Source organism: Somniosus microcephalus, chromosome 17 (genome assembly GCF_052327205.1).
Source record: "Somniosus microcephalus isolate GS21.2 chromosome 17, FLI_Smic_1.0, whole genome shotgun sequence".
NCBI classification, from domain to species: Eukaryota; Metazoa; Chordata; class Chondrichthyes; order Squaliformes; family Somniosidae; genus Somniosus; species Somniosus microcephalus.
The window spans coordinates 9,135,487-9,162,629 of NC_141003.1; the positions used below are offsets into that span (position 1 = coordinate 9,135,487).

At 46.4% G+C, this 27,143-nt stretch overlaps 1 protein-coding gene across 4 annotated transcripts in view; it reads left to right on the forward strand.

Moving 5' to 3' along the window:
• The window catches only part of cfap54 (cilia and flagella associated 54), an 859,633-nt gene that overhangs the window by 238,910 nt on the left and 593,580 nt on the right, over positions 1-27,143 (forward strand). For all 4 annotated transcript variants that reach the window (XM_086009903.1, XM_086009902.1, XM_086009901.1 and 1 more), the window contains 2 exons: positions 9,484-9,631; positions 17,475-17,630. In XM_086009903.1, coding sequence (XP_085866029.1) covers positions 9,484-9,631; positions 17,475-17,630 — 304 coding nt within the window. The remainder of the gene's footprint in view (positions 1-9,483; positions 9,632-17,474; positions 17,631-27,143) is intronic.

Sequence of the window (27,143 nt, forward strand, 5' to 3'; positions counted from 1 at the left end):
AAAAAAGGTGGTAGAGAGAAAACGGGGAATTATAGACCAGTAAGCCTGGCATTGGTAGTGGGGAAAATGCTAGAGTCCATTATAAAAGTTGTAATAGCAAAGCACTTGGAAAACAGTGACAGGATCGGACAAAGTCAACATGGATTTACAAAAGGTAAATCATGCTTGACTAATCTACTGGAATTTTATGAGGATGTAACTGGTAGAATAGATAAGGGAGAACCAGTGGATGTGGTGTATTTGGACTTTCAGAAGGCTTTCAATAAGGTCCCGCACAAGAGATTAGCATGTAAAATTAAGACACTTGGGTTTGGGGGCAAGCTACTGACTTGGATAAAGAACTGGTTGGCAGACAGGAAGCAAAGAGTTGGAATAAACAGCTCTTTTTCCGAGTGGCAGGCAGTGAATAGTGGGGTACCGCAGGGATCGGCCCTAGGCTACCAGCTATTCACAATATATATAAATGATCTAGACGGGGGAACTAGATGTAATATCTCCAAGTTTGCAGATGACACAAAGCTGGGTGGGCGTGTGTGCTGTGAGGAGGATGCCGAGAAACTCCAGTATGATTTGGACAGGTTGGGTGATTGGGCAGAAGCTTGGCAGATGCAGTATAATGTGGATAAATGCGAGGTTATCCACTTTGGTGGCAAAAACAGGAAGGCAGATTATTATCTGAACGGCAATAGATTGGGAGATGGGGAAGTGCAATGAGACCTGGGTGTCCTTGTGCACCAGTCGCTGAAGGTAAGCATGCAGGTGCAGCAGGCAGTTAAGAAGGCAAATGGCATGTTGGCCTTCGTAGTGAGAGGCTTCGACTACAGGAACAAGGATGTCTTGCTGCAGTTGTACAGGGCCTTGGTGAGACGAAGGCTTCAGTATTGTGGGCAGTTTTGGTCGCCTTATCTGAGGAAGGATGTTCTTGCCATGGAGGGAGTGCAGCGAAGATTCACCAGACTGATACCTGGGATGGCAGGAATGACGTATGAGGAGAGATTGGGTCGATTGGGCTTATACTCACTGGAGATCTCATTGAAACTTACAAAATTCTAACTGGACTAGACAGACTAGATGCAGGAAGGATGTTCCCGATGGCCGGGGAGTCCAGAACCAGGGGTCACAGTCTAAGGATAAGGGGTAAGCCATTTAGGACAGAGATGAGGAGGAATTTCTTCACCCAGATCTTATGTTCATTAATAAATAGACATTCTTATTATGAACACAGCTAGCTTTTGCTAGTTACTTTATTGAGCACATGTGGACAAGGTACAGTATCTGTAGAGTCTTCCATCTTGACTGCTGCCTTGTGGGCAGCCTAGTGCCTCATGGGTAATGTAGTCTTAATATATATACAGCTGGGTAGTATAGTCTTATACATATAGATATATACAGCTCTACGGCTCCACCTAGTGTCCACTATAGAATGACATGTTATTGATCATTACATCCCCCTTTCTTTGAGGTTTAACAAAATCAATATCAATCAACTTTCAAGAAAACAATAAAGATAATATCAGTAACACTTTGTTAGTGCTCTATAAACATAAACATTTTCAAAACAGTCAACACATTTTCAAAGCTGTACATTGTACTCAAAGATTAAGTCTATCAGGCTCTTTTACTTCACATGTGGATCTTCTCAACACGGGTAAGTCTGATGTGTCTTCATGAGATTGTTCTGGCGGTGAATGACAAGATGCAGTTGCGGCATTGTCATCAATCTGGTCTTGAATAGTCTCTTGTGTTTTTAGGAGGGAACGGCGGTTCCTCCTGAGAATCTGTCCTTCCTCAGTTCTAACAGTGTATGACCTTGGTCCTACTTCCTCAAGAACTGTAGCTTTCCTGTTCCATGCATCTGGATCCTCAATCCTGACAACATCATCCCTTGTCAATGGTTTTAGAGTTTTGGATGACTTGTCATAGTATGATTTCTGTTTCAGCTTTAACAGTTGAAGTCTCTGTCTCAGTTCCTCACTTTGCTGTTCTTTTGCACAGCTGGGTAGCGTGGTGCGCAACTTGCGACCCATTAGTAGTTCAGCAGGTGAAGAACCACAGTCTAAAGGTGAGGCTCGGTAGCTCAGCAGGGCGAGATAAGGATCAGACTTGCTTTCTGTCGCTTTCTTCAGTAGTTGCTTGAGAACTTGAACACCTTTCTCTGCCTGACCATTTGACTGAGCATACAAAGGACTGGATGTGATGTGCTGAAAGTCATAATGTGCTGCAAACTGTTGCCACTCCTTACAGTTGAAGCACGGACCATTGCCGCTAATGGCAATCCTGGGAATTCCATGTCTGGCGAAGATGGATTTCACATGCATTATGACACTGCTTGTGGTGGTGCTTGAGAGCAGCGCCATCTCAGGATAGTTAGAATAGTAGTCAATCACTATTAGATAGTCTTTACCATTTAAATGAAAAAGGTCCATACCAACCTTTTGCCATGCAGCTGTTGGTATGTCAGCTACTATCATTGGTTCCTTTGCTTGTTCGTTTTGGTGTTTCTGACATGTCTCACATTTGCCTATCATGTTCTCAATGTCCTTATTTATGCCAGGCCAATAAGCAGTGTCTCTTGCTCTCCTTTTGCATTTTTCAATTCCGAGGTGTCCCTCATGAATCCTTTTGAGCATGTCTTGACGTAGAGCCTGTGGAATGACTATTCTGTTCTGTTTTAGTAATAGTCCACTTGTGACACTCAATTCTGACCTTATGTGAAAATATTTTGGACAGGAACCTTTTGGCCAACCATGAATAATGTTCTCTATTACTGTTTGTAATACTGTATCTTTTACTGTTTCTTCTGCTATTTGCTTTGATTTTGTGTCTGACACGGGCAGCGCAGCAGTGACCATACTCACATGAACATCTGCGTCTTCTTCAGTAGAGCTCACATGACTCATTGTGGGTGCTCGGGATAGTGCATCTGCTAACACTATGTATTTGCCTGGCGTGTAGATCAGTTCAAAGTCATATCTTTGCAGCTTCATCATGAGTCGTTGAATCCTTGGAGACTTCTCATTCAGGTTTTTTTTTATGATGGCAACTAGAGGGCTGTGGTCTGTCTCAACTGTGAAGGTGGGAAGTCCATATATGTAGCCATGAAACTTTTCTAGTCCAACTACCAAGCCTAGACATTCCTTTTCAATCTGGGCGTATCGACACTCAGTATCAGTCATAGACCTGGAGGCATAGGCAACAGGCTTCCAATCTTCACCCTCTGCTTGTAGCAAGACCGCACCTAGGCCATCTTTTGATGCATCCGTTGACACTTTGATTCTTTTGGTTGGGTCAAAGAAGGTGAGTACAGGTGTGGTTGTCAGCACTGTTTTGACGTTTATCCACTCTTGTTCATGTCTTTCTGTCCATGCGAACTCATTTGTTTTATGTAGCAGGTCTCGCAGACAGGCTGTCTTGGCTGACAAGTTAGGAATGAACTTTCCAATGAAGTTTATCATCCCCATGATGCGTAGCACTCCTTTTTTGTCAGTGGGTCGGGGCATTTTGAGTATGGCGTTTACTTTTTCCATATCTGGCTCTATTCCTTTACCAGATAGATTATCTCCTAGGAAAGTGACTTCCTGGACGCCAAACTGACACTTGGCTTTGTTGAGCTTCAGTCCATTCCGCCGTATGCTCTGTAGCACTTTAGTTAGTCTCTCATTGTGTTCTTTCAGTGTGGAGCCCCAGATGATGATGTCATCAACATAGACCCGAACTCCTTCCAGACCTTCAATTATGTGTTCCATCGCTCTATGAAAGATTTCAGATGCAGATATTATCCCGAAAGGCATTCTGAGGAAACAATACCTGCCAAATGGTGTGTTGAAGGTACAGTATTTGGTGCTCTCTTCATCCAGTTTTAGTTGCCAAAATCCTTGTGAGGCATCGAGCTTTGTAAAGTATCTGGCACCTGACATTTCACTGGTGATTTCTTCTCGCTTGGGAATCTGGTAGTGTTCACGTTTTATGTTTGCATTTAAGTCCTTTGGATCCATGCATATTCTTAGATCATTGTTCTTTTTCTTTACACATACCATGGAGTTAACCCAGTCTGTTGGCTCTTCGACTTTCCTGATGACTCCTAGTGTGGTCATTCTGTCCAGTTCATTCTTGAGCCGGTCACGCAGGGGTGCTGGAACTCTTCGTGGAGCACGTACCACTGGCTGAGCATCCTGCTTTAGCTGGATCTTGTAAGTGAATGGTAGAACTCCAAATCCTTTGAACACATCCTGGAAATTATTCACTACAGAATCCACCGAGTCATCTGGTCTGCTTATGGCACAGTTTATACGGTAGACTCTTTTGACCAGTTCTAAGTCCTCACAAGCTTTGTCACCCAGTAGTGAATCAAGCCTTTCAGCCACAACAGAAAACATGAGATGATGCACTTTGTCTTTGACTGTCACTTTAAGTCTGCATACACCTAAGCTATCTATTTTCTGTCCATTATAGTCCTTCAGTAGTACTGACTTTTTCTGTATTTTGGGCTTTTCTTTCATATTGTTAATGTCACTCATACTGATTAAGTTTGCTTTTGCCCCAGTGCCTAGTTTCAAGGTAACTAATGCTCCATTTACCTGCAGTGGGATCATCCATTTGTCCTCTTTTACTGCATTAACTTTATGTTCAGCATTGTCCATTTCTGAGGGCTGCACATTTTCTGTATCCTTTTTGATATTGTCACATGACACCATTCCTACAAAAATTGTCTCACTTAAATCAGTGTCCTCAATTACATTAACTCGTTGCCCTTTCTTAGTTTGTACTTTTGAAAAGCATTGTTTGGCAAAGTGATTCTTTCCATTACACTTTGTGCACATTTTTCCAAACGCTGGGCATTGTCTTAACTGGTGTTTGTAACCACAGCGTTTACAATTAAAAATTTCATCCTCCGATTGCTTTTCATTTCTGTTCTGCCCATGTTTCTTCCCCTTATAGGACACAGCACCGACAGCAGCATTATCACTCATTACAATCGCATCATTATTGATTTCACTGAAAGTCTTCGCGTGCTTTCGAGCTAGCTCGCTGGCTTGGCATATTTTCACCGCATTTTCCAAATTTAGTTCAGTTTCTCTCAACAGACGTTCCCTGACTTTTTTATCATGAATACCAAACACAATCTGGTCACGAATCATGGATGCTTTGAGCTCAGAGAAATTACATGTCTGTGCTTTCAGTTTCAGATCAGTTGTAAAGCTATCAAAAGTCTCATTTTGCTGCTGTGTCCGAGAACAGAAGATGTATCTTTCATACGTCTCATTCTTTTTGGGAGAGCAATGTGCATCAAATTTTTTTAGCACATCTTCTAATTTTTCTCTGTTCTCCTCTGGATTAAATACTAATGTATTAAATACCTCTATCGCCTGTGGGCCTGCAACCGTAACCAGCAACGCTATCTTCCTTGCGTCTGGCTTCGTACCGAATCCGATGGCTGCAATGTCGAGTTCGAATTGCTGTTTAAAAGTCTGCCAATTGTAGTCGATTTTTTCTGTGAGTTTCAAATGCTCTGGTGGCTTCAAATTCTCCATGTCGCTTTTCACAATTTTCAGCAGATCTTCACCATCCTGGTACCATCTTATGTTCATTAATAAATAGACATTCTTATTATGAACACAGCTAGCTTTTGCTAGTTACTTTATTGAGCACATGTGGACTAGGTACAGTATCTGTAGAGGCTTCCATCTTGACTGCTGCCTTGTGGTTAGCCTAATGCCTCATGGGTAATGTAGTCTTAATATATGTACAGCTGGGTAGTGTAGTCTTATACATATAGCTATATACAGCTCTACACAGTTCTACGGCTCCACCTAGTGTCCACTATAGAATGACATGTTATTGATCATTACACCAGAGAGTGGTGAACCTGTGGAATTCTCTACCACAGAAGGCAATGGAGGCCAATTCATTAAATATATTCAAGAAGGGGTTAGGTATATTTCTTAAGGCTAAAGGGATCAAGGGATATGGGGAGAAGGCAGGGACAGGGTACTGAATTTGGATGATCAGCCATGATCTCATTGAATGGCGGAGCAGGCTCGAGGGGCCGAGTGGCCTACTCCTGCTCCTATCTTCTATGTTTCTATGATAATTGTCTCACCACCTGTCGCAGGCCCAGACTGGCAGCTATGTCCTTCAGGATTCGGCCAGCTCGGTCAGTAGTGGTGCTGCTGAGGCACTCTTGAAGGACATTGAAGTCCCCCACCCAGAGTACATTCTGCGCCCTTGCTACTCTCACTGCTTCTTCCAATGGTGTTCAACATGGAGGAGTACTGATTCACCAGCTGAGGGAGGGTGGTAGGTGGCAATCAGCAGGAGGTTTCCTTGCTCATGCTTGACCTGAAGCCATGAGTCTTCATGGGGTCCAGAGTCAATGTTGAGGACTCTCACTCCTTCCCGACTGTATCACCACCCCTGGTGGTCTGTTCTGCCAGTGGGACAGGACATACCCAGGGATGGTGACCGAGGAGTTGGGACATTGGCTGAAAGGTATGATTCTGTGAGTTGAGGCTGTATTTCTTGCGTGTGTGAAATGAGGAAGGAACAAGGGTGCTTTTGCCTGACATAGTCATACAGTTCACCCTATTTTGGTTCAAGTCCCCACATGTTGGTGAAGAGGACTTTGCAGGGTCGACAGGGCTGGGTGTGCCGTTGCCGTGTCCATAGCTGGTGCCGAGTGGTCCATCCGGTTTTATTCTTATTGTTTTTTGTAGCGGTTTGTTACAACTGAATGGCTTGCTAGGCCATTTCAGAGGGCAGGTAAGAGTCAACCACATTGCTGTTGGTCTGGAGGCACATATAGGCTAGACCAGTTAAGGATGGCAGATTTCCTTCCCTAAAGGACATTCGGGTTTTTACTGGTACTAGCTTTTTTTAATTAACTGAATTTAAATTCCCCAGCTGCCATGGTGGGATTTGAACTCACATCTCCAGATCATTCGTCCAGGCCCCTGGATTATTGGTCCAGTAAATAACCACGATGCTACTGTTCCCCTCTTAGTGACTGTCTTGTGTATGCTATCCTACTGATGTCATGCTGTGCTACCCCAGTGGCTGCAGCATGGCTTGTGGAAGGCTGCTGACTTTCAGTGGGGGACACTGCAAATGGCCTTGCTGGTCAACCTTGAGCTGGTGGCTGGGAGTGTGAAATCAATCGTCTTCTTCTTCACTCTCCTCTCCCTCTCCTTGGTCAACCACTGGCTGGGCAGGCTGTATTTCTTGGGTGTGTGAAATGAGGAAGGAACAAGGGTGCAGTTGTGGTAAGTGAGGGCGGGAAAGCAAGCGGTGCATGCGAGAAGGAGGATAACATATGAGGATACTTGCATCTTGTATCCTTTCAGCCCACCACTGGCCAAGGGCTCAGCCATGCCTCTGCCAAGAATGGCCTGCATCATCTCCTCCAAGAGGATGAGATGAGGCTAGGAATGGGAGATGTACCTCGTGATTGATGCAGATTGTTGGTAGGTGAGTGATTGTAGGGGGGAGTCGTGCATTGAGCAGTGTGGGAGGCTAGTGATGCAGTTAGTAGGAGATGGCTTTTGAAGAAGCATTCACTAAACTTGACCAGTGGTCTGAGGTCATGAAGCTTCTTTGGGCACTGGAGCCAGGTTCTGTGGGCAACACTGCTGGCAGTGATGGCCTCGGTGATGTGGTCCCACATCTTTCTTTCTGGAGGGCCTCCTGGCCCCTGTGGGTAGAGGACCTCTTTTGCAGTGTTGACTGTCATGAATCTTATCATGACTCATGAAATAACACTGGGCAGCCAGCTGGTGGTGCCTTCCAAGGAGTATAAATACTCGGGCGTAGGCCCAGCTGGCTGCCCAGCGCTACTTCATGGGTCATGATAAGATTCATGACATTGACTCCCGGCACAAAGCTGGAGTGCTGCATGCGAGACCCTGGGTGCCCCTTTCCCGGCTTGCTGAGCCATTTGTGTTGGAAGACAATTCAGCTTTAAGAGCTGAAGACTGCCATTTGGAAGTTATTTTTAATGTTTATGTTTTTTTTTGAAAGGCAGTAAGCGCTGAAATATGCATTTTTTCACTGGATTTTAATTTTTATTCGTTCTGACTGCATTGCCCCTTTAATTCATAGCCCCTTTAATTGCCCACAATGCCTTGCAAACTCCACAGCCTCGCTCCCAGAGGCTGTAAGAAGCAGCAACGCTGACTGTGGATGGTTACTTCAGGTTGGAGGCCTCCATTGACAGCACCAGGAGGGCGTTGCATGTTAAGTTAGCGCTGTGCTCCACATTGCCAACCCCCAGAGCCAATTTTTTAATGGTAGCGCTGCAGTCATTTTCGGCGGCTGTTAACTTGAGTTGCCTGTTACACCGGCATTTCTGTTGGCATGCACAAATTTTTTTCCCAATGACTTCAGTCTTCCCAATATTTAATTGGAGGAAATGGAGGAAATTTCTGCTCATCCAGTACTGACAAGCAGTCTGACAATTTAGACAGTGGAGTGGTCGAGAGAGGTGGTGGTGAGGTAGAGCTGGGTGTCGTCAGCGTACATGTGGAACCTGACATTGTGTTTTTGGATGATGTCGTCAAGGGGCAGCATGTAGATGAGAAATAGGGGGAGGCCGAGGATAGATCCTTAGGGGACTCCAACGGTGCGGGTGTGGGAAGAGAAGCCATTGCAGGTGATTCTCTGGCTACAACTGGATAGCTAAGAATGGAACCAAGCGAGGGCAGTCCACCAGCTGGTGGATGGTGGCGAGGCGTTGAAGGAGGATGGTGTGGTCAACTGCCTCAAAGGCTGCAGATAGGTCGAAAAGGATGAGGAGGGATAGTTTACCATGGTCACAGTCACATAGGATGTCATTTGTGACTTTGATAAGGGCCGTTTCAGTACTGTGGCAGGGTAAGAAACCTGATTGGAGAAATTCAAATATGGAGTTCTGGGAAAGTTGGGCACGGTTTTGGGAGGTGATACCATGTTGAAGAGGAATTGGAGATGGGACAGTTGTTGGCAAGGACAGAGTGGTCAAGTGTGGATTTTTTGAAGAGAGGAGTGATGATGGCAGATTTGAAGGGGAGGCGAACAGTACCTGAGGAGAGAGAACTGTTAAGAATATCAGCTAACATGGGGGCCAGGAAGGGATGTTGTGTGGTCAGCAGTTTAGGAATAGGATCGAGGGAACAGGAGGTGGGTCTCATCGCATGCAGGAACACTGATGGAAGTCCGCCAAAAATATTTAAATGAAGCTAACCCCAAACAATTCATTGGGGTCAGTTATGAATTAGTTGCCTAGGCATTAGTCCCACCCTGCCACACTTCTGCTAGAGATTATGCTAGAGATGAACATCGACTTGAAACGTTAACTCTGTTTCTCTCTCCACAGATGCTGCCTGATCTGCCGAGTATTTCCAGCATTTTCTGTTTTTATTTCAGATTTCCAGCCTCTGCAGTATTTTGCTTTTGTCTACAGATCATAATCATGTGCTTGCCATGTTAACTATGTTCACAATTGATTTTTAGCTTAGACGATATTGCTGTATCTCTGGCATCTCCAATCCTTCTGCGGAGTTTTCTGGGAAACATCTTCATTGATTCTGATATTAATTGCAAGGAAGAAGCTGTTTTCTGTGACTCTCTCTCTGATCATGGACCACTCTACAATGGACAAGTAGGTTCTGCAGTAAAATTAATGATTAAGTATAGAATTGGAAATTATATATTTCTACAATAGGTGCAGTAAGTTCAAACCATTAGATAATATTTTCTTGCTAATTTACCTGCAGTTGAATAGTATTCACTGACAAGCATAGGTCTGATTTTCCTGTCAGATTAGGGAGAATGGATATGGAGCTGTTCCAGTGACTCCCTGTGACCTGACTGGCTTCCGACAGTTTCCACCAGAAATGACATTACCCATATAGTACATTTTCCAAAATACAGGTGGTATATTATAACGGGATGTGAATGATGGGGTGAAGTCATATAATGTATGTGCCATAGCAATGCTGGATGCCAGGAATATGTCTGCAACTCTGGCAACCAGCGTTGCTATGGGTCGCAGGGCTTTGTTTAGAGTTTAAATGCCCAGTCTGTCGTCAATTACATTAGGCAACATGTGAACTTTAAAATGTTTTAAACTTTTTCCCAATCTTTTTCTGGTAATACTGACTAGCCTACACTGTGGCAAAGCACCACAGCAATTTTCCCGCCCCACTCCCAACCTGGGGTGGGAACCCCAGCAACGCAATAAATGGCCCTGGTATTCCCCCTCAATGTGCAAAATGAGCCTGACTTCAGGACATCGGCCAGAATCAGGGACACTGAAAAGGAGTGGGCAAAAGTCCAGTCACGCCCTCGCTCCGTCAAAGGTCCTTCTTCTCTCCTTCTTAGGCAGTCCCTCGGAACCGAGGATGACTTGCTTCCACACTAAAAATGAGTTCTCAGGTGACTGATGAGTCCAATGCGGGATCTACAGTCTCTGTCACAGGTGGGGCAGACGGTGGTTGAAGGGGCGGGTGGGTGGGGTGCTTGGGTTGACGTGCGCTCCTTCCGCTGTTTGCGCTTGGCTTCCGCTTGCTCCTGGCGAAGAGACTTGAGGTGTTCGGCGCCTTCCCGGATGCTTCTCCTCCACTTTGTGCGCTCTTGGGCCAGGGATTCCCAGGTGTCGATGGGGATGTTGCACTTTTTCAAGGAGGCTTGGAGGGTGTCCTTGAAGCGTTTCCTCTGCCCACCTGGGGCTCTCTTGCCGTGTCGGAGCTCCGAGTAGAGCGCTTGTTTTGGGAGTCTCGTATCGGGCATGCAGACAATGTGACCCGTCCATCGGAGCTGATCGAACGTGGTCAAAGCTTCGATGCTGGGGATGTTGGCCTGAGCGAGAACACTGATTTTGGTACGCCTATCCTGCCAATGGATTTGCAGGATCTTGCGGAGGCAGCCTTGGTGATACCTTTCCAGTGCTTTGAGGTGCCTGCTGTACATGGTCCTTGTCTCTGAGGCATACAGGAGGGCGGGAATCACTGCTGCTCTGTAGACCATGAGCTTGGTGCTGGGTTTGAGGTCCTGGTCTTCAAATACTCTCTTCCTCAGGCAACCGAAGGCTGCACTGGCACACTGAAGGCGGTGTTGGACTTCGTCATCAACGTCTGCCCTTGTTGACAGTAGGCTCCCGAGGTATGGAAAGTGGTCCACGTTGTCCAAGGCCTTGTCATGGATTTTGATAATCAGGGAGCAGTACTGTGTGGCGGGGGCAGGTTGGCCCATGCTCTCGTACGCTTCAGTGAAGGTGTTGACGATGGTTTGGAGTTCGACCTCAGAGTGTGCGCAGATGCAAGTGTCGTCTGAATACTGTAAATCGATGATAGAGGATGGGACGACCTTGGATCTGGACTGGAGGCGATGGAGGTTGAACAGTTTCCCGTTTGTTCTGTAAATTAGCTCCACTCCAGCAGGGAGCTTACTGAGGATGAGATGGGGCATTGCAGCCAGGAAGATCGAGAAGAACGTTGGTGCCTTGCTTGATGCCGGTCCATACGTGAATTGGGTCTGTGGTGGATCCGTTGGTCAGGATCACGGCTTGCATGTCGTCGTGAAGCAGGCGGAGGATGGTGACAAACTTTTGAGGGCAGCCGAATTTGAGGAGGACACTCCATAATCCCTCACGGTTGACGGTGTCGAAGGCCTTGGTGAGGTCAAAGAAGGACATGTACAGCAGTTGGTGCTGTTCCCTGCATTTCTCTTGTAGTTGACGCACGTGAAGATCATGTCCATTGTGTCCCTTAGTGGGTGGAATCTGCATTGCGACTCTGGGAGGAGCTCTTCAGCCACTGTGAGAAGTCAAAGGTCCACTGTCACCCTGACTTACAAGAAACTCAAGACTATTTTCTTGCAGTAATAATAGTGGTTGCAAAATTCTGCACTGTAGCGCCCGTTAGTGGGGGCCGCACCAGATGCCACCTTGGCTAGGGCATTAATGCGGGCGCAGGGAGCTTACGCAGGAGGTATGCAGATCGTGATGTCAATCACCGTGCAACGTTGATTTGATGCCAGCGCTGCCATTTTGGAGCTCAACACTCCAGCTAATGTCCTCTCTTAAGCTTGCACAACTGAACACGTGTTCAACAGCAGGAAAAGCCCCCCACCAGCGCTATTTAAAGGGATCATCAACTGCTTGCAGGTTGGTTGCTGTTTGATTTCTACTGGCTGTTGCTGAGTTTGTAGAAGTGTTTGCTGGTTTCTAGAGATCTTTAAAGTTTACAGAGAATGGTGTGGCAGGTGCTGAAGGACTTTGTCCTGACTTCAAGGATTCTGCACTGACCTGTTTCTCCAAGCCATGGTTGCACCAGTAGACATTCCTCTTGGCCTACAGCATGACAGGGAAAATGAGCAGAGATGACACAGAGCAGGACAAGCTGCGGGAAGAGGGAGGAGGAGGGGGAGAAGGGCTCTCAGCAGGAGGTCATATCCGCCTAGGGTGTTCAGGGAGCAATACTCCTACCTGAACTTCAGCGGGAAACAGCGTGTCAGACGTCTGCGCTTCACCAAGGACATCCTCACTGAAAACTGCCACCTGCTACAGCCACAACTGCAACCTCAGAGTCCAGCCAGTGGCTGTGAAGATCACGGTGGCCATCAACTTTTACGCGTTGGGCTCCTTCCAGGCTGGAGTAGGAGATATTTGCAACATCTCCCAGTTTGCCGTGCACAGCTGCATAAGGGAGGTTATTCTGTATTCCAATGTAGTTGAATACATTTCCTTCTCTCTGGCCAGAGACCAGTAGGCGGAGCGAGCACGCGGCTTCGTGAGGATTGCAGGCTTCCCCGTGGTGGAGGGTGCCATTGACTGCATGCACGTTGCTTTGCAGGTGCCATATGTAAACTCTGTACCACAACTGAAAGTGATTCCACTCTCTCAATGTCCAGCTGGTGTGCGACCATACTCCGCGAATCCTGCAGGTCAATGCCTGGTACCCTGGCAGCAGTCATGATGCCTTCATTATGCGGCAGTCCGCTGTGCCATCTGCAGTTGAGCCACCAGGACAAACCAGAGGGGGGCTACTGGACAACAAGGGCTGTCCATTAACAACATGGTTCATGACTCCGGTGCGCAACGCAACCACACGTGGGCAGAATTCATATAACGAAAATCATGCTGCCACACGAAATATCATCGAGCAGAGCAACGCTTCTGCTGCATGGACCACTTTGGAGGAACCCTGTAGTGCTCAGTAGAGCGGGCCTTGAGAATCGTGGTGGTCTGCTGCATGCTGCATGACCTCGCCATCATAAGGACGCAGCCCTTGCCACCAGCCATACGGCAACCTGCTGAAGAGGAGGAGGAGGAAAAAGAGGAGGAGGAGGAAGAGGAAGGGAGGAGGCAAACCACACAGCCCCTTTCTGGCCGGGCTGTCCGAGACCGACTCATCCAGCTACAATACCAGTAAACACAACCCCAATAACACATTCACCAACAGTCCCACACCTTACCTTTCCTCTGTCACTGACCATCACAGTGTCTGCATGGCAGCAATGCAAAAATAAAAGCCAACATAAAATAAACATTCCAAACCAAATTTATAAATTAAATCATGCCATATTGCATACTAACATAAACTAATCACGCTTGTGCATTCCTTTAGTGCCTGTCTTCCATGTGGCTTTGCCTGTCGTAGTGCTTCTATACAGTGCTACCCCAGTGGCTGCAGCATGGTTGGTGGCAGGCTGCTGACTTTCATGTGAGGGAGACTGCAGATGGCCTTAGAGGACGACCTCGAGCAGCTCTAGGCCTAAGCTCGGCTTTGGACGGCACCATCTTGGCATGGGTAGCAGCAGTCTGGGCTGGCTGGCTGGCAGGGCATTAGCAAGGGCTCTGGCGGAGTAGCAGGGGTGGGAGTACAAATTCTGTCATCCTGCGAGACTGCACAGTGCGACTCCCCTGGGCCAGCGCCTCAGCAATCCTAGTAATCTATTGGAGGACAGATTGCTGGACTGCTGTGACACCCTGCAAGCCCCTTTCAACACTGGTAAGCGCAGCCATGATGGCAGCAGTCTGAGCTTGTGTGGTAGCAAGCTGAACTTGCATAACAGGAGTCTGAGCTTCCACTGCAGCACTCGGACATTGGGTGGCTACTGCTTGTGCTGCAATGGAACAATGGACATCAGCCATCAAACACTGCATCCTAGATGGATCCGCAAATGTGCTAATGGAGTTGGCCATCACTTCCATGCTGGAAACGATGGTCTCCAAGCTCTGCGCAAAGCCCTGTGCTAAGTTAGTGCTGGACTCCTCCATGCTCCTTGATATTGCATGCAGGCTTTCTGGCAGGCCTTTCATTGTGCATACCAATCAGCCGTCTTCTGCCCCAATGATGTCCTAATCTGAATCCTCTGCAGCAGAACTTGTGTGCGACCTCGCCCTCCAGGGAGCTGGCACCTGCGTTACCCTTGCCCCCCACCCTGGCTGCAGGCCACTCATTCCTGGTGCCTCACCACGTACAGATCCTGTGTCTAAGCTATCCTCTAAAGTACGCAGAGTGTCAGTATCTGAGCTGGTGGCTGCGAGTGTGAAATTGAGTGATGGTGCTGTGTCTTCATCATCACTGCTTTTTTCCTCTTCCAGTTCCTGCTCTGCCACCACTGCCTGGCCAGGTTGCAGTTCTTGGGTATCTGAAAGGAGAAAGGCATAAGGGTTGGGTTGTGGTGAGGGGAGGGGGGGAAAGCAAGAGGTGCATGCTTATACCATCTGCAGCTTGTAAATCAGAATAGATTGTGGGATGAGGGGGAAGTGAAATGCGAGAAGGGGGATTAGGTTTGAGGATACCATCATCTTCGATTGTTTCAGCCCCGTTGCTGGCGACAAGCTCAGCGATGACCGCTCCAATGATGGTGACCACCATCTCCTCCATCGGGGTAAGGTCCTGCAGCCATGCCTGTCCACCGCCAGTGAGCTCCTGGTCAGTTATGCGCCCTTGTCCTGCAAGAGAGAGGGAAGAGTGTCAGTGAGTGTGGTGCAATGTGTTTGGGTGATGAGCCTGTCATGGTTGAATAGCTGGCAGTGTGTGCAAACTGTGAGATGTGGGTGTGAGGCTTGTAGCAGTGCCAAGTGTGTGAGGGTGAGGTGAAGCTATGTGTTTGGTAGAGATTTTTGGTAGGTGAGTGATGGTGGTGTGCTGCATTGAGCATTCTGTGAGGCTGGTGGTACAGTTGGTGGGACATGGCATTTGAAGATGAATTCACTGACCTTGACCACTCGTGTGAGGTCATTGAACTTTTTGTGACATTGCATCCAGATCCTCGGGGCTTGACTTCTGGTATTGACCGCCAAGGCTACCTGCTCCCACTGCCTTCACAGAGTTTGTTTGGAGGGCCTCTTGGCCCCCTGTGGATAGTGGACCTCGCTCCTCCTGTCCACCTCCTCCACCAAGGCCTCCAGTGCAGCGTATAAGAACTTTGGAGCACACTCTCTCCCCTCTTGCGCCGTTAGTCAGTGTTCTTGCAGGTCAGACTCTCTTCCCCAGCCACTTCCAGGATCTGCTCCAGCCAGAATGTACGTCCCCTTTAAGAAGTGCAGGCTGCTTTAAGTAGCACAGGCTAGCTTTAAGTGTTGCTAGCCTCGCACGAACTTGGGGCCCCTGCTGAGGCATTTAGCCACTCGACAGTGTGTTTAGCGCTACCTCAAATCTGCAATCAATTAAATTAGGAGGGAGCATGAAGTTTGTTTCCCGTCTGCATCAGAAGTAACAGGCGCGGGTTAAACATGCATCACGATCTCCATGCCCATTTTCGGGGGCTATCGAATTTAGCCCCCAGTATCTTTAATACAGTGTTAGAATCAGACTGAAAATTGGATGTTCTTTGGTTTATCTTAATGAATTTATTGGACCAAGTTGGGTAAAACCTTTATTTCATCTATTTGCTTTTATTAAAAAAACACTTTTAACATGTTTAAGTTAGAAGAAATGAAGTTACTTTACTGACTATTAGATGCTAATGCAGTCAAGTTTTCCACAATTTCAAGCAGGAATGTAAGATCTAGCAGTGACTAGTTAGCCATGGGATAGCTAATATTCCATTTGAACCCAAAAGAAGGACCAAAATGTCCAAATTGGACAGATTGTCAAATTAATTAAAATATAAAGGTGAGTGCAAGACTCATGCTCAATCCTTAGCTGTCAGTCATACATTCAGTAAATATTATCTCCTATGATTCACAAGTTAGCAGCAGAATCTAACTCTGGACTTCTCAAAACTGGCACTAGAATTCAAAAAACAACAGTTTCAAAACAAGAGTCGTAGAATCATAGAATGGGTTACAGCATGAAAGAAGGCCATTCGGCCCGTCGATCCCGTGCCGACTCTCAGCTAGTCTCACTACCCTGCCCTTTCCCCGTAGACCTGCACATTTTTTTCCTTCAGATACTTACCCAACTCCCTTTTGAAAGTTTCCCGGCAAAAAATACAAAGGCATGGCATTAGTGAAAATGTTTACTTATTCAAGTAAATGTTCATTTTTAATATTGTTTGAATTATAGGATTCTGCACATTGTTCACTTTTCTTTTTACTGTGGTGATAAAGTTGTATCATTAATTCTTTTAGGTACCATCAAAATATACATCTAAAATAAGCAGATACAGAAATCATAGATTGGCCCAGAAATTCGGGTCGGGGGCTTCCCGCGGGTGCAAGCCCCCGACCTACACTTACCTAGCGCACTGGCCGTTGAGGCCTGGGCCTGCGTGCATTTCCTGTCTGTGGCCCGGTCCAGCTCCCGGCGCGCTGTGTTTGCATGATCCAGCGGCGTAGTTAGTGCGATGCGTCGGCTGGGATCACGTGAGCCATGGGCAACCAATCGGAGGAGGGAAAAGTCCATTCATGAGTTTGACAGAAAGAACTGTCAAACTCATGAAAACTCCGGGCGCCCAAAACAGTACTTAACCTTAAAATAAATTTGAAAAAAATTACACTATTTAAATGAACTATAAATAACATTAAATAACTATTTTAAACAATAATTTAAATTTTTGAAAAAAATAAATTTATAAAAAAACAGGGCTAAAAATACACTTACCTTACTGTAAAGTATTTAAAAATAATAAACCTGTGGAAAAAATGTTCTAATTTTAATTAATTGACCACTTACCTTTTAAAATGAAGTCCTTACGCCTGGTTTTTAAATGTGCAAAAAGTACAGGCCTTCACGCACGGGCAAACCTGTAAAAAAAAAAGGAAGTTCAACGCGCATGCGCAGACTCCTGCGCGCACGCGTTCGACCTCTGAACCCCTTGGTTCAGAGGATCAGAAATGCCGGTTTCCCGCGCATGCGTAGTGCATGCAAGAAACCGGCACTTCCATCGGGTCCACGTGTGAGTACTCTGTCCGTACTCACGCGTTGGGACCCGAATTTCTGGGCCATTATTTCTAGACTGTTGTAGTCTTTGAATATAAAAAACATTTTTGTGTTTAAATTCAAAGCAAAGTGCTCCATTGGTTACTAACCTGGTGTTTTAATTTACAGCTTGCTAGACTGGCTAAATGTGAAAGAATGCTGGTGGCCATTGAAATTGCCGGCTGGATCAATGACTCCAATCAAGCACTGCAGGCTGTTGCCCAGTGCTACGGACTTCTTGCACCCATGATCTTTCACAGAATTCCTTCAACCCCAGTTGTGCAGGTCAGAATGCATGAAAAATATGAGATCTGGTATAAGAACATAAGAAGTAAGAGCAGGAGTAGGCCATACGGCCCCTCAAACCTGCTCCACCATTCAATAAGATCATGGCTGATTATCAACCTCGACTCCACTTTCCCGCCCGATCTCCATATCCCTTGATTCCCCTAGATTCCAAAAATCTATCTATCTCAGCCTTGAATATACTCAAAGACTCAGCATTCACAGCCCTCTGGGGCAGAGAATTCCAGTGATTCACAACCCTCTGAGTGAAGAAATTCCTCCTCATCTCAGTCTTAAATGGCCTATCCCTTATCCTGAGACTGTGACCCCTAGTTCTAGACACTCCAGCCAGGGGAAACAACTTCTCAGCATCTACCTTGTCAATCCCCTTCAGAATCTTGTATGTTTCAATGAGATCGCCTCTCATTCTTCTAAACTCGAGAGAGTATCTGTGGCAGTCACCAGCAGTCCAAATTGCATTCAGAGTTCACAAGTAAATTTTGCACAAAACCAATGGAAGTTGCATAGAATTACATCGAATGTACAGCACCGAAACAGGCCATTCAGCACAATTGGTCCATGCCAGGGTTTATGCTCTGCGTGAGCCTCCTCCCATCCTACTTCAACTAACCCGATCAGCATAACCTTCTGTTCCTTTCTCCTCTATGTGTTTATCTAGCTTCCCCTTAAATGCAGCTATGCCATTTGCCTCAACTATTCCATGTTGTAACAGATTCCACATTCTAGCCACTTTCTGGGTAAAGAAGTTTCTCCTGAATTTTTTATTGGATTTATTAGTGACTTATATTTATGGCCCCTAGTTTTGGTCTCCCCACAAGTGGATACAGCTTCTCTATGTCTACCCTGTAAAACCCTTTCATAATCTTAAAAACCTCTTTCAGTTCACCCCTCAGCCTTCTCTTTTTTACAGAAAAGAGCTCCAGCCGTTCAGTATTTCCTGAGAGGTATAACCTCTTAGTTCTGGTATCAGCCTTGTAAATCTTTCTTGCACCTTCTCCAGTGCCTCTATATTTTTTTAATAATCGAGTCCAGAACTGTGCACACTACTCCAAGTACTGTCTAACCAAGATTAGAATCCTAGAATGATATAGCACAGAAGGAGGCCATTCGGTCCATCGTGCCTGTGCCGGCTCTTTGGTAGAGCTAAACAATTAGTTCAACTCCCCTGCTCTTTCATCGTAGCCCGGTAAATTTTTTTCTTCGATTATTTATACAATTCCCTTTTGAAAGTTACTATTGAATCTCATTGCACCACCATTTCAGGCAGTACATTCCAGATCACAACAACTCGCTGCGTTAAAATTGTTTCCTCACACTGCCTGTTTTTTTTGCTAATCACCTTAAATCTGTGTCCTTCTGCCACTGGAAATGGTTTCTCCTTATTTACTTTATCAAAACCATGCATGATTTTAACACCTTTATCAAATCTCCTCTTAACCTTCTCTGCTCTAAGGAGAACAACCTCATCTTCTCCAGTCTCTTCACGTAACTGAAGTCCCTCATCCCTGGTACCATTCTAGTAAATCTCTTCTGCACCCTCTCCAAGGTGTGGTGCCCAGAATTGAACACAATACTCCAGCTGAGGCCTAACCAGTTTTATAAAGGTTTAGCATAACTTCCTTGCTTTTGTACTCTATTCCTCTATTAATAAAGCTAAGGATCCCTTAACAGCCTTCTCAACTTGTCCTGCCACCTTCAAAGATTTGTGTACAAACACCCCCAGGACACTCTGTTCCTGCACCCCCTTTAAAATTGTACCATTTAGTTTATATTGCCTCTCCTCACTCTTCCTACCAAAATGTATCACTTCACACTTCTCTGGGTTAAATTTAATCTACCATGTGTCTGCCCATTTCACCAGTTTGTCTATGTCCTCCTGAAGTCTGTTTCCATATACTCTCTTTGTCCCTCTTATTCCCTTTTTTTAGATCTGCTCTGTACTTTCTATATTCAGCTTGGTTATCTACTGTGTTATGAACCTTGCATTTGTAATAAGCCTCCTTTTTCTCTTTCATTTTAATATCTATCTCCTTAGTCATCCAGGGAGCTGAAGCTTTGGATACTCTTCCTTTCTTTCTCGCAGGAATGTGCCTATTCTGTACCCGAACTATCTCCTCTTTGAAGGCTTCCCAGATTCTATACAAGTTTAACATAATTTCTCTGCTTTTCAATTCTATCCCTCTAGAAATGAACCCCATTGCTTTGTTTTTTTTATGGCCGAATTAACCTGCATCACTACTTTTAGTGATTTGTGTATCTGTACCCCTAGATCCCTTTGCTCTTCTACCCCATTTAGATTCTTATTTTCCAAGGAATATGTGGTCACCTTATTCGCCTAACCAAAATGCACTTTTATCTATATTGAAATGAATTTGCCAATTACATCCCCTTTCTGTAAGTTTATTAATGTCGTCTTGTATTTTGTCGCAGTCCTCCTCAGTATTAACTATACCCTGCAATTCGGTGTTGTGTGCAAATTTTGAAATTGTACTTACGATTCTCGAGTCCAAATCATTTATGCAATTGGTGAACAACAGTGGTCCCAGCACCGATGCTTGTGGAACACCACTTTCCACCATTTGCCGGTCTGAATAACTAACTTTAACCACTACTCTCTGCTTTCTGTTTTGTAGCCAGCTTGCTATCCATTATGCTGCTTGTGCCCTGACTCCACATGGTCTAACCATAGTCATGTGTCTACTATGCAGTACCTTATCGAAGGCCTTTTGAAAATCCAGATATATTGGGCTTGATTTTGTCATTGGGGCGGGCTGGGGGCGTGTCAGCCGCTTTTCGTGTTATCCACCCGACTCCACTTTGATGTGGGGGAAAAATGCAATTTTCACTTAATTGGCCAATTGATTCCCAGCGTGTGGGAAGCCCTGGCCCAATTAGTCTTTCCATCCTGAAAGTCGCCTCCGATGACGTCAACAATGCTGCTGGATTTAAGGCCTGCAAGCAGCCTTGCTTCTTCTGGAGAATACAGACTTCATGCCCATTGCTGTAAGCCCTTATTTCAGCCACGATGTCCAGCAGCAGGCCAAAGTCTGCTCCACGCTTTGATGAAGCCGCCCTGCAAGCTCTGGTGGAGGGAGCCAGATCCAATAAGGAGGTGCTCTTCCCTTCCTCGGGGAGGAAAAGGCCTCTTCAGCAGACTAAAGCTGTGTGGATGCAAGTGGCCCAGGAGGTCAACTCAATGTCTATGTGTCACAGAACCTGGCTGCAGTGCAGGAAGCGGTTTCATGACCTTCTGCGCACTGGAAAAGTGAGTATGACTTTCCCATCACCCTCAATCTGATCCCCATCTACTCTCCTCAACAGCACTCAGCTTTGACAACCTCTTCCTCCACATCCCACTTGACACTGACATCCCTGCACCCTTACCCATTCCCCCTCTCTCTATGGTCACATTCACCTAACTATTCGACTATGCAGCCCTCACACTCCCTATCGCTGTGATGCTATGAAAACAACTTACAACACACAGGGAGGGCCCTTGGTCTTGCCACCTCACTCCATCTTTGTCTCCTTCTAACCATCAATGATATGGATTCTCTACACTCTCCTTCATTCTCACTTGTCTCCCTCATTGCAGGAAAAGAGAGCTCACAATAAGAGGGAAAGAGCAAGGACAGGAGGAGGGCCCTGGGAGGAAGCGGCCCTGGAGATCGTGGGAGTGGCGGAGGATGCGCAAGTGGGGGACGGACAGACGGGTGCATCAGAGCAAGCTGGTGACAGAATAGTTTATCATCTCTCTCATTGACATTGCATGAGTCACTGATAATGATTCTCATGCTCTAACAGATTGACTTTTTGTAGTGTATGTACCTTTAAGAGCCCCTGTGTACTGTAATACCGGTAGTGACCACTCGGGTATATAAGCCTGTATAACGTCTTGTATCTTTTAGTTCACCTCCAGACTTTGTTCAGTAAACACCTGTTAAACTAACTCCTGCATTCCGTGTCTCCATTAACACACGGATACAACAGTGGCGACGAATTGGAAACGGACATACCTGCAATTCGGCAGCACCTCAAGGAGATCGATTCCTCAGACGAAGGTCAAAGAAAAAAAAAAGAAAAAAACTGTGGTTTCACCAGCTAGCCGGGCTGGTGGCAGGTACTGCACTAATCCTTCCTGGGCGGCGGGCTGGGGCTCGATCGGGTGGCTCTGCAGCGGGGCCGAGCAGCGAGTCGGAAGGCGGAGGCAAACAGAGACGGAGGGTGGAGCACTCGGGAGACGGCCGGCGCTGCAAAGCAGGTCGGCATTCGGACCAAGCAGAGGGAGGGAAAAGTCCCAGAGAGTCCAGCGGGAACGAGTCTCCAACTATTAAAAATATCTGTGTAAATAAAAAACCGCAGAGAACAGCGTTGTCGGCAGCGGCAGGAAAGCGCTGGAGGCGCCATTTTTCTCGGCAGGGAAGAAAGGAAAGCGCGGGAGGCGCCATTTTTGATTTTCAGGATGCCTAAGACTGGCAATATTACTGCTTTCGATAGTGATATAGAGGATTGGACCACAAATGTGGAAAGAGTGGAGGTATATTGCACAGCGAATGAAGTAGAGGATGATAACAAGGCATCGGTACTTCTAAATCTGATGGGCGCAAGGACATACGGGCTGTTACGAAACTTAATCACTCCAGCCAAACCGATGGACAAGAATTTTAAGGAGATTGTTGATATCCTACAGGAGCACTTAAACCCAACACCGCTGCTGATAGCGGAACGATTCAAATTCTTCAGGAGGAATCAGCACAAGAATGAAAGTAATGCTGATTACCTCACCGAATTAAGAAAGCTGTCAAAGCACTGCCAATTCGGGGTAGGACTGGCAGATTCTCTACGAGACAAATTCGTCTGCGGTCTCCTAAGTGAAGGAACACAGAAAAGGCTACTTTCTGAGAAAGATTTGACACTGGACAAGGCTTTCAGTGTGGCTGTATCATACGAAGCAGCAGCAAGAGGAGCTGCAGAGATACAGCAAACGCCACAGGACTTCGGCACTCATGAAATGACACGGGGTTTCGAGAGATGTTATCGCTGCGGCAGATCCACCCATGACCAGAGGGACTGCTGGTTCAAGGACAAAGCATGCAGGCAATGCGGAAAGATGGGACACATTGCATGTGTATGCCGATCTGGAAACAAAAAATCCACTGACAGAAAAAAAATCAATAAGGAAAAGTACAGAAAGGTACAAATGATGACGGACAGTAGCTCCGAAGACCAGAAGAGCGATAGCGACTCCGGAAACAAGAGACTAAGCTGTTTCAAATTACATAATGTAATTGCCAAAGAGGATTACCAGACCATTTGGGTTACCCTCACGATAGCGGGGTCCCCAATTAAAATGGAGCTAGATACAGGATCAGCTCTGACCGTCATAAGTCGACGGGATTACGAGCGGCTATTTCCGCATATACCTTTGAAAGACACATCCATTATCTTGAAGACATATACGGGGCAGAAAGTATACCCCAGAGGGAAAATAAAGGTGCCTGTTGTATACAACGGCAAGGAAATACAGAAGTTGTATTTATACGTTCTGCAAGATGGTGGTCCACCGTTGTTGGGATGTGAATGGATCAGGAAGATACATTTAGACTGGCACTCCATTCAGGCACTGACGGTGACCAGTAAGAAAAAAAATGATGATGATGTCATACCTGAACGATTAAAAGACATCTTGGCTAACGCCAAAGAAGTGTTTCAACAGGAACTAGGAACCTTGAAAGGCGTCACCGCCTCAATAAATGTGGAAGATGCGGCAATTCCCAAGTTTTTTAAGGCAAGGCCGGTGCCATACGCAATTCGTCCAGCAGTCGAGGCAGAGCTGGAGAATTTGGAAAAAGCAGGCGTGTTATCCAAGGTAGATTGGAGCGAGTGGGCAACACCCATCGTCCCGGTCATGAAGAAAACGTTGAATAATGATAAATCTGAAGAACAGAGAAAAATTCGCATCTGTGGGGACTTCAAGGTGACTGTAAACCCGACCCTTCACATGATACAGTATCCTCTTCCGAGGATAGAAGATATTTTCGCCTCACTATCCGGAGGGAAACGTTTCACCAAAATTGACTTGGCACAGGCATATCTACAGATGGAGGTTGAGGAGGCCTCTAAAAAGTATCTCACGATAAACACACACAAAGGCCTGTACCAGTACAATCGACTGGTTTTCGGAATAGCATCAGCTCCAGCTATCTGGCAAAGAGCTATGGAGCAAGTCCTGCAAGGGATTCCGGGGACTCAATGCGACCTAAGCGACATCCTTGTAACAGGAGAAAACGACAACGAGCACCTTGCCAATTTGGAGCAGGTGCTCACTAGGCTGAGAGAACGGGGCCTACGAGCAAATCGCCCCAAGTGCGAATTTTTCCAGAAACAAATATATTGTGGCCATATAATTAACGAAGAAGGGTTGCATAAGTCACCTGAAAAAATTGAAGCGGTCATAAAAGCCCCAGCACCTGAAAATGTCTCACAATTAAGGTCATTCCTGGGATTGATAAATTACTGTCATAAATTTTTACCGAACTTGTCAACTGTTCTGCACCCTCTTAACGCACTGCTACAAACGGGAGTAATTTGGAAATGGAGCGAAGACTGTAAACGTGCCTTCCATAAATGCAAAGGCTTGATCACGTCCAAGGAAGTGTTGGCTCATTACAATCCATCACTGTCAATCAGACTGGCGTGCGATGCATCCCCTTATGGCGTAGGAACGGTATTATCGCATAGATTCCCTGATGGCTCGGAGCGGCCGATAGCTTTTGCGTCACGCTCATTGAACTCAGCTGAGCGTAACTATGCCCAGATCGACAGGGAAGCACTCAGCCTGGTGTGGGGAGTGAAGAAATTCAACCATTACCTACACGGACAAAAATTTACCTTGTTGACTGACCATCAACCCCTCATCTCCATATTCAACCCTAAAAAGGGTGTTCCCATTATGACAGCGCAAAGGCTACAGAGGTGGTCCCTTTTTCTAGGGGCACACCAATGCAACATAGACTACAAAGGATCAAAACAGCATGGGAATGCTGACGGTTTATCGCGCCTACCGTTGCCAACGGTAGAAGAGGCACCTACAGTGGACCCAGTGGAGATGTTCCACTCAACCATAGTAGAATGTCTACCAGTAACAAATTCTATCATTGAAAAGGAAACGAGAAATGACCCGACTCTCTCACGAGTCTACGATTTAACGGTGAAGGGATGGCCAGCACATGGCGAACCACTGTTGCCAGCATTCTTGCAAAGAAGAGAACAGGGCAGCACGGTGGCATAGTGGTTAGCACTGTTGCCTCACAGCGCCAGAGACCCGGGTTCGAATTCGGCCTCGGGCGACTGTCTGTGTGGAGTTTGCACATTCTCCCCGTGTTTGCGTGGGTTTTCTCCGGGTGCTCCGGTTTCCTCCCACAGTCCAAAGATGTGCGAGTTAGGTTGATTGGCTATGATAAAAATTGACCCTTAGTGTTAGGGGGATTAAGTACGTGGGGTTATGGGGATAAGGTGGGATATGTGTTGGTGCAGGAGTTACGGGGATCGGGTGGGATATGTGTCGGTGCAGGCTCGATGGGCTGAAATGGCCTCTATCTGCACTGTGAGGTTTCTGTGATTTCTGTGATCTGTGAGCTGTCAGTGTGCCGAGGAACCTTGATGTGTGGATCCAGAGTGGTGATTCCACCCAAACTCCAGGATAAAGTGCTAAAGGAGCTTCACGAGGGGCATCTGGGTGGAGTGAAAATGAAGAACCTAGCCAGAGCGTTTGTGTGGTGGCCAGGTATCGATGGAGACATCGAAGAAATGACCAAGAGCTGTCTAGGATGCCAGAAGGTCCAAAACGCCCCACCACAAGCCCCTCTACATCCATGGGAGTGGCCCTCATCTCCATGGCAAAGGGTACACATCGACTTTGCTGGTCCATTTATGGTCTCAATGTTCTTAATTGCGGTTGATGCACACTCCAAGTGGCTGGAGGTAATAAAGATGTCCTCCACCACCATGGAAAAAACCATCACAGTATTAAGGACCATATTTGCCAGGAATGGGCTGCCTGAACAGATCTGTTCTGATAATGGACCGCAATTTGTGTCCGAAGAATTCAGGAAGTTCTTAAAAAACAATGGGGTTAAGCACTACACGTCCGCCCCATACCATCCCGCCACCAATGGATTAGCTGAAAGGTTTGTCCAGACCTTCAAGAAGGCCATAAAGGCCATGGGTAATGAAGACATAAATCTACAACATAAGGTAGATAACTTCTTGTTTGCATACAGGAATGCAACACATGTGGTTACAAACCAAACTCCCGCCATGATGTTTTTCAATAGAAGACTAAGATGCCGGCTGGATTTGATCAAGCCAAACATCAGAAGGGATGTAGAGAACCGGCAATTTCAAGGCATGAATGAAAGGCCAACTAGAACCTTCCAGATAGGTCAACAAGTTTTAGCCCGGGACTACCGTACTGAGAAATGGCAGCCTGGAACTATTTGCACACGACTAGGACCGCTGATGTAGACTGTGGACATTGGTGAAAGCATAATAAGGCGCCATGCTGACCAGATCATAGAGTCATCCGAAAAGGGACAACCTACACCACAACTCTATACGCCTAATGATGGAGCAGAGATACCCATAGTATCTACCTCCGATCCGGTGATACTGGAACCAGATGAACCCGACACTGGCATTCAAGCCGAATCGACCTTGCCAAAAGAACCTACTACACCACCGAGGCGTTATCCGGACCGAGTCAGGAAGCCTCCAGAGAGACTGACTTTTAATTGATTAACTGCAGCAAATGTGTAGATTATTGTTCTTGTAAACATGTTAATTAATGATTACTTAAAATGTTATGTACTAATTATCTAAAAGGGGAGGAATTGTAGTGTATGTACCTTTAAGAGCCCCTGTGTACTGTAATACAGTAATACTGTAATACAGACCACTCGGGTATATAAGCCTGTATAGCGTCTTGTATCTTTTAGTTCACCTCCAGACTTTGTTCAGTAAACACCTGTTAAACCAACTCCTGCATTCCGTGTCTCCATTAACACACGGATACAACACTTTTGATCATCTGCCATATTCAATGTGCATGTAACCTTGGCCTCACATCTCTGACTCTTTCCTTTACTCCCCCACAGGACCATCGAGAGCCTCCGTCCCCACTGTCCAGGAGGAAGAGCCTGAGCTTCCAGACTCCTCAGAGGAAGCTCCAATGTCTGAGGGCGCACCGTTTGCAGAATTCAGAGCACCCAGCACCAGCGCAGACACTCACACCTCGGTGGGACCCTCGCGAGATAGTGCAATGTTGTCACCTGGTGTATCACAGCTCACAAGTGAGCATCAGCAGATGGTGGAGACAGGGACAGCAGTGGAGAGGGTAGCTGCGAGTGTGAAGCGAATGGAAGAGTCCCTCGCTAACATGAGCAGAGCCTTTGTGGAGGCGTTGGTGCATGAAGGCAGCACCACGGAAAGGAT